The 7,114-nt window shown below is 43.6% G+C and overlaps 1 protein-coding gene across 2 annotated transcripts in view; it reads right to left on the bottom strand.

Moving 5' to 3' along the window:
• The window catches only part of efnb2a (ephrin-B2a), a 25,825-nt gene that overhangs the window by 14,843 nt on the left and 3,868 nt on the right, over window positions 1-7,114 (bottom strand). For both annotated transcript variants that reach the window (XM_017441365.3, XM_037975966.1), the window contains exon 2: window positions 2,756-3,039. In XM_017441365.3, coding sequence (XP_017296854.1) covers window positions 2,756-3,039 — 284 coding nt within the window. The remainder of the gene's footprint in view (window positions 1-2,755; window positions 3,040-7,114) is intronic.

Here is a 7,114-nt window from a genome sequence, read left to right as displayed (position 1 = left end):
CTTTTGACAAAAAAGGAAGATGTGAAATTGGGCGATAATTGGAGAGAATATCTGGATCCAGGGAAGATTTCTTTAGAAGAGGGTTAATGACAGCTGTTTTAAGAGGCAGTGGAACATAACCAGATTTCAGTGATTTGTTTATTATTTGTGTGATTAATGGACTTATTGCAGCATGATTAGATTTTATAAGTGATGAGGGGAAGGGATCCAGGGCACAAGATGAAGGCTTCATTTTCTTGAGAATGTTCTCCACTTCACTCTTAGCAACTTCATCAAAGCAGCTCAGGGACTCATGGTGTACAAGGGTAGATGACAGCTGAAGATCAGGAAGGCTGTGGAGCTGAGATCTGATAGAGTCAACTTTATTTTTGAAAAATGAAAGAAACAAGTCGCATTTTTGAGTCGAATCCTCAACCTCAGTTTGTTGATTGGGATGAAGGAGATGGTGTATTGTCGAGAAAAGCTGTTTGGAATTTCCCGGACAGCTATTGATGATGTTGGAATAATACTTAGATCGTGCTTCCTTAAGAGAAAAGGCATAAGCTTTCTGATGATCCTTATATGCCTGCTTGTGTACAGAGAGACCTGATTTTTTTACACGTCTCTCGATAGCGCGTCCAACAGCTTTCATGTTCCACAGCTCATCGGTGTACCAAGGAGCTGAGCGGCAGAATGACACCAGCCTCGACTTCAATGGAGCATGGAGCTCCAGAAGCTCCTGGAGAGATTGATTGTAGTAATCCACAGAGTCAGTTACAGATGAATGATTGACAGCTGTCAAGGAGTGAAAAGCAGAGGACAAAGCCCCAGGGGAGATATTTTTCAAGTCACAGAACTGAATAAGACGTTTAGATTTTAGAGCAGACAAAGTTGAAGGCACTTCTAGAGAAATGATACTGTGGTCCGAGACGCCCAGGTCATAAACAGATAAGTTATTGATAGTTACATTGTCTGTAATCACCAGGTCCAGAGTATGCCCCCTATTGTGTGTAGGGGCGTCGACAAGCTGAGTAGATTAAGTGAGTCCAGAAGAGACTTAAAATCTGCCACCAGAGGGGAGTAAAAATTATCAAAATGTATATTGAAATCTCCAAGAATAATATTTTTCACAGAACGGGCACAGAAAGAAGTTAGGAGGTCATGTATCTCTGAATTAAATGATACATGTTGTTTTGGAGGCCGATAAAGCAATACTATATTCATCTGGAGTGGGGCTTTGAGATTGAAGGCCAAGCATTCAAACGAAGAGAAGTCCTGAAGAACCAGACGGGACAATTGTAGATCACTGCGGTAGATTACTGCCAGACCACCACCTCGCCCCTTGTGACGAGCTCTCTGCAGATAGCTATATCCAGGGGGACAAGCTTCATTCAGCGAACTGTACACATCCGGTTGGTGCCATGTTTCAGTAAGGCACATAAGGTCGACATTTTTCTCCAGAATATGGTCATGAATAAGACAGGATTTGTTGGTTAGTGATTGAACATTGAAAAGTTCTATTTTAATACTGGTTGGAGTAGAAGCCTTTTGGAGAGATTTTAGCAGACTGAAGTCCACTCCACGCTTTCCTTGCCCCTTCATGCATTGTGTTCTTCCAGCCATATCAGGGAGCACAGACGCTGCGTTCTGATGACGTAAACGCTGCGCGGCACGTCCGGTAGACCAGAAGGAAGCCATAGGGCCAGATCCAGCCTGCTGATAATAAACAGTTCTCCTCCGAGAGCCTCTATGGACATAGCGCGGTCTACGCAGAAGACCCAGTCGTTTTAAGATGGAAACACAGGGAGGGATGGAGCAGTTGTTAAGTCCAATCAGCTGGAAAGCAGAGTAGGTCAACATCGACGAGCCAGCCCAGCCTGGAGAAGCTAACATGGAGCTAACCGGTAGCAGCAAACGCACGGCTCCAAAACAGACATTCAGGAAACAGAGCGATGTAATCCACAGCATAACTTGCAGACCAGCACAGGAGAAAATCCAGGGAGAGATAACAGCAATTGGCAACAATAGAGTGGCTTGTTTTTCGTGGAGAAAGCAGCCGTGAAGAAAAAAGCGTGGAGAAGCGGCGAACATTCAACGCCAGCGTCCTCTCCAGGTAATTGGAGTGAGGGGGGGGCCTCGGCACAGACTATTCTCTGGAACCCAAAGTCAGAGCGATTTGTTTCAGAACCTCAGATGTTTTTATGGGTTTTTCTAAAACTGCAGGAGAATCAGAACGTGTCACAGAAACTAAAGAAAAGTGGTTCTAGTTCTTTAATCTTAGCTTTAATGACCACAATGAGCTGCAGTGTCTGGGGTCAAAGGTCATTCAAAGGTCCAGTCCTCTGAATGTGGACGCTCAGACACAAACTTTGTGAAACAAAGACTAAATTTTAATTTGATTGATTTTTGCTGCCGTTAATGACCTGCAGCTGGAACAGAACCAGAACCGAGCTGCTGGGTTGGGGATTAAAATGTTTTTTTCCTGCTTCCCCTCCCCTTCCTCATCTTCCTCCTCTTCCTCCCTTCTTCCCTCTCAGAAATCTTCCCGACCCACTGTGACGGCTCACAGATGGCTCTGACAGAACCTCGCAGATGGTCCGATCTGCGGCACCAACCCCCCCCATCGGTGCCACACAGATGGTTCAGTCCACCTCCCGTGTTTCGAACCGGGGGGCTGTTCTGAGAGCTTCCTCTCAGGATGGTATCGGTTCTGTTACCTGTGTGTGTGTGTGTGTGTGTGTGTGTGTGTGTGTGTGTGTGTGTGACCCGTACTCACAGATGATGTAGTAATCCTTCCCCCTGAAGAACTCCAGCCCCCACAGGTTCGGACTGAACTCCTGGAACTTCAGGGTGAACTTGACGTCCTGGTCCGGTTTGACACAGTTCAGCAGCGGCGTGTCGGCCTTGGTGATGGTGCAGCTCTCCAGCTGCTCCCTGGGAACCATGTACACCTTGTAGTACTCCACGCTGTCGCCCACGCCGCCGTCCACCCGCGGGCACACGATGTCCAACTTATCACCGATCTGCGGGTACAGAACCACGCCTTGGCCCGGGACGAATCTGGAAGGAAACGCAGGGACGTTAGAACCAGAACCAGAACCAGATCAGATCTGATGTTGGGTCATTCATTATTCAGGACCGAGTGTGTGCCATGGAGCTTCTCCATACTCGCAAAAACCAGAGGAGTCAGCTTAATTATTGATGTGGTAATTACTGATTGTGTCCATTAATTTTAGATGATGGCAGACCTCCATATCTGACAGAAAGATCACTCAGCTGCTCGGCAATCATTAAGGCTCTCATCCAAACGGGAACACAAATACTTCAGGATCAGTGCCGAACATCACCCAAAGTCCTCCCAGAACCAGAATAAGAATCTGTAATCAGAGGTGAAGCTCTGCATTCGTTGAACCAGGGAAGGTTGAGCTGTTTTCTGTCATTCTGTGGAAACTGATAAAAGAGGCTCGTCGAGGGTTAAACTGCTGAAGGGCAAAGATTTTTACTTTCAAAATGAAAAAATGAAATCAGTTAAAGAATTTAGATGTTTGAAGGTTTGATCTAATAACTCTTAAAAACGGACTAATTCTTAACAAAGGTTCATATTCCTCCTCTGATATCTTTGTCCGTTAAGTTTGAATCCATGCAGACGTGTTTAAGGTTCCACATCTTCTAATTCCCTGAATATTACCATCAAAACACTTCCAGTGTTCTGCAGAAACTGACCGGAGTCCTGATCCAGAACCATCTGCAGGAAATGTTCGGTTCTGATTGAGAGTTTGACCCGAACAGAGATAATATTTTCTGTAAAGCCCAATCAGAACAACAGCTCTGCAGAACTGGCTCAAAGAACAGCTGAAGGTTTTCAAAAAGAAAAAGAAAACACTTTATGTCCATAGAGTGAAGTAACAAATAGGTACTTAGCTTCTGCACAAAGCCCCGCCCCTTTTTGGGTGAAAACAAAGCTCCACCTCTTTATGGGATCCATCCCATCAGAGACACAAACACAGAAGAATGAAACACTGTCATGTTTTTCTTTATGAAACTGATTTAGTTTTCTGTTTAGGTTGTCGGTTATCTGCAGAAATAAAAAACTAAATAAATGAAACAGCATGGTGACCAGTATCTGCAGAAGACCTCAGTCAGAAAAATAACAATGATTTAATTTAAAATGATTAAAAAACTGTAAAGCCCCACTTTAATAAAAGTAGAAGCAACTCCTGACTTTCACAGAGTTCAGAAACACAAACTGCTACTTTTTGTTTATTTCCACTGAATAAAATCAACACAGAACCTTTTTTAGGTGTGACACTCGCCCAAAAGGGGGCGGAGCCTTTAGAAGGAGAAGGATGACAGGTCCTATTGGCTCAGTGATCTGTCACTCAAAGTCTAAAGATGCTGGCTGGAATTTGAAATATGAATAGTGTTTCCATGGAAACCAGATTCCTAAGCAAGCCGATCGGACGCAGCTGTTGGATAATTAGGAACGATGCAACAAGAACGAGTGTAAAAGTTTGCCTGAAGTTGGATCCTGATCTGGCTCAGTCGTTGCTGTTTGCACCTGTTTGCACCTGTTTGTACCTGTTTGCACCTGTTTGCACCTGTTTGTACCTGTTTGCACCTGTTTGCACCTGTTTGCACCTGTTTGCACCTGCTCTGGTCACTGCATCAAACAAGTAATCTTTCCAAACGTGCACGTCTCAAAGGTCCGGCTCCAGTTGGAGCCTCTCCTGCCCATCAGGGCCACAAACAGAAGCTGAATGAAACCAGCTCCTCTCTGGGTCACACACAAACAGGCAGCAGCTAACTAGGCCGTGGCAGCGTTCTTTATCCCACCCTCCGCCTGCAGCGGTGGGGCGGAGCATCCAGCAATGGGAACAGGAAAAGAGAGAGGCGGAGGGCGTCTTCTGGACGACTACGCCTGGCAGCGCCATCTGCCACCGACGGAGGGAGGCCCGGTCCTCTGAGAGGCCTCCGGGCCGTCTCCTCTCCTGGAACGACGTCTTTCTGTCCCTCGACTCGTTCATGTGTTCATACAGCAGCGCCATGCAGAGGCTGAGCCACAGGAGACACGACTCACTCACTCAGTCATATCTGCACTCAGAGCTGACGATTCCAGATTAGATTGTATTAAAAAGAAATGTTAAAGAAAGCCCTCCACTCCAGCTGTCTTCTCTGAATTCTTCCTCTGTGACAATCCAAGCTGACAAAATGGCCACCGTGTCTGACAACACTCTTAATAAGACAGGTAGAAAACCACGCAGAGTAAAAGGTGAGCCTCAGACAAACAGCTGCTCAGGATATTACAGGATATTTGGGGGTGGCCATGATGGAAACAACAGAAAGGAAGAAAAGCATGCTGGGTAATATAGAGGACCCAGAATCTGCTGAGTCACTGGTTGCCATGGTGATTCCCACCTCATTCTGGGGCGGGGCAACAGAAAAATAACAGATTGTTTACAGAACCTTTAATAAAATCTGATAAACCACCTAAACTACCACCTTAAACCACCTAAACTACCACCTTTAAACCACCTTAAACCACTGAAACCAGAAGGAAGTTTAAATAATTTAATAAACAGAAGTTTTCTCTGACACGTCTGCTTCTGATTGGTTTTCACCAACTAATAAATCTCTGCAGAGATCAGCTCTGTTTATAAATTCAGTAATATGAGATTATTCTGGCTCACTTCCTGGGTGTGTTTGGGATTAAAACCCTAATCCTTGAGACTCGAACAGAAACACAGCCTTCATCTGATGGACCCTCAGACTGAAGGAAAGTTACAACATTTAAAGAGTAAAAACAGGTTTTATTCTGTTAATTTGATCTCACACAAACAGATGAACAAATCTGAGCTTTACGATACGACAGCTGAACCTTTCTGCTGCTAAAAGCTGCACAAACATTCGTTTCAACGGCATAAAACCAGAAAATTTCTCTTATTTTGGAGCAGAGGTAGGCTAACTGCAGCACATCGTGTCACCATGACAGATTTAATCTGATTTAAAAACCAACTCAATGAAAAGCATCACTCTGTCTGCTTCCCTCAGCTTTCAGAGAAATGTAGGAATCTTCACAAGATAAACAAATATCACCTAATAATGTCAAGAAAAAGGAGAAAAACACACAAAAATCTTTGACTATAAATGGTAAATAATAACAAATTAAATTTTATTAAAATGTAAAGTTATCCTGGAAATAATCTGGATTATTTATCTTAATGTTTAATATCTCTTCCAAATAATGAGATTAAGAAATTAATAAATTATCTTATAATAAAGACGCTTCTTTTACACAAATTTATCTTCTCAACAAGACATTAAATCAATATTTACAGAAAATAAGATTAAAATAAATCTACAAATGTCCTCTCCTGGCTTCCATATATCAGACTGATGAGTTCTAAACGTTCTCCTGTGACGTTCCACACATCCAGAAGAACAGTTTAACACACACACACACACACACACACTTCCTGTTCTGCAACCCAGAACCTCGTTCTGTTCTAACAACGATTCAGCCGGATCAGAACCAGAGCCACAGCAGATAGGGTTCTGCTGACCGGAGCGGAGCAGGCGGCCCGTGGGCTGATCCGGACCGGGAAAAGGACCAAAAGAACCGAGAGACGAGCTGAGGGGTCAAAGGTCGCAGACCACACAAAGAACCGGACCAGTCAGAGAACTTGTTAGCAAAGGTTCTCCAGGTTCTGCTGATGTTCAGACGTTCCCCTCCCTCAGTACATTTAAAGTTCTCTCGTTCTGTAACACGTTCTCTCTTTGTTCTACCTTTCTGTTCCAGCTGCCTGAACCCCATGTTTGGTTGTTTCTGGTTCTTTAACAATTGAACTCAAATAAAAGCTGAATAATCTGATCTGTGGGGTAAAATATATTAATCCTCATTGTTTCTTCTTTTCACAATAAAACTCTTAGAATGAGCTGAAAACTAAAAGTAAAAAGCTTTGACTCATGTTTGGTTGTTAAAATCCTGTTTTTGTTTCAGGGAAGTTAAATTAATTTTCTGTTTTTTATTTAAAGCTTTTTTTTAATGAGCCAAATAAAGATGTTCTGACCCTTTTAGTGTTTAGTTTATTTAAAAGTTTTACTTTGATAAGTGTGTGTTTGTGTGTGTGTGTGTGTG

This window comes from Kryptolebias marmoratus, linkage group LG6 (genome assembly GCF_001649575.2).
Source record: "Kryptolebias marmoratus isolate JLee-2015 linkage group LG6, ASM164957v2, whole genome shotgun sequence".
In the NCBI taxonomy this organism is placed as follows: domain Eukaryota; kingdom Metazoa; phylum Chordata; class Actinopteri; order Cyprinodontiformes; family Rivulidae; genus Kryptolebias; species Kryptolebias marmoratus.
The sequence above is the reverse complement of the archived record's forward strand: the minus strand, read 5'-3'. Positions and strand labels throughout refer to the sequence as shown.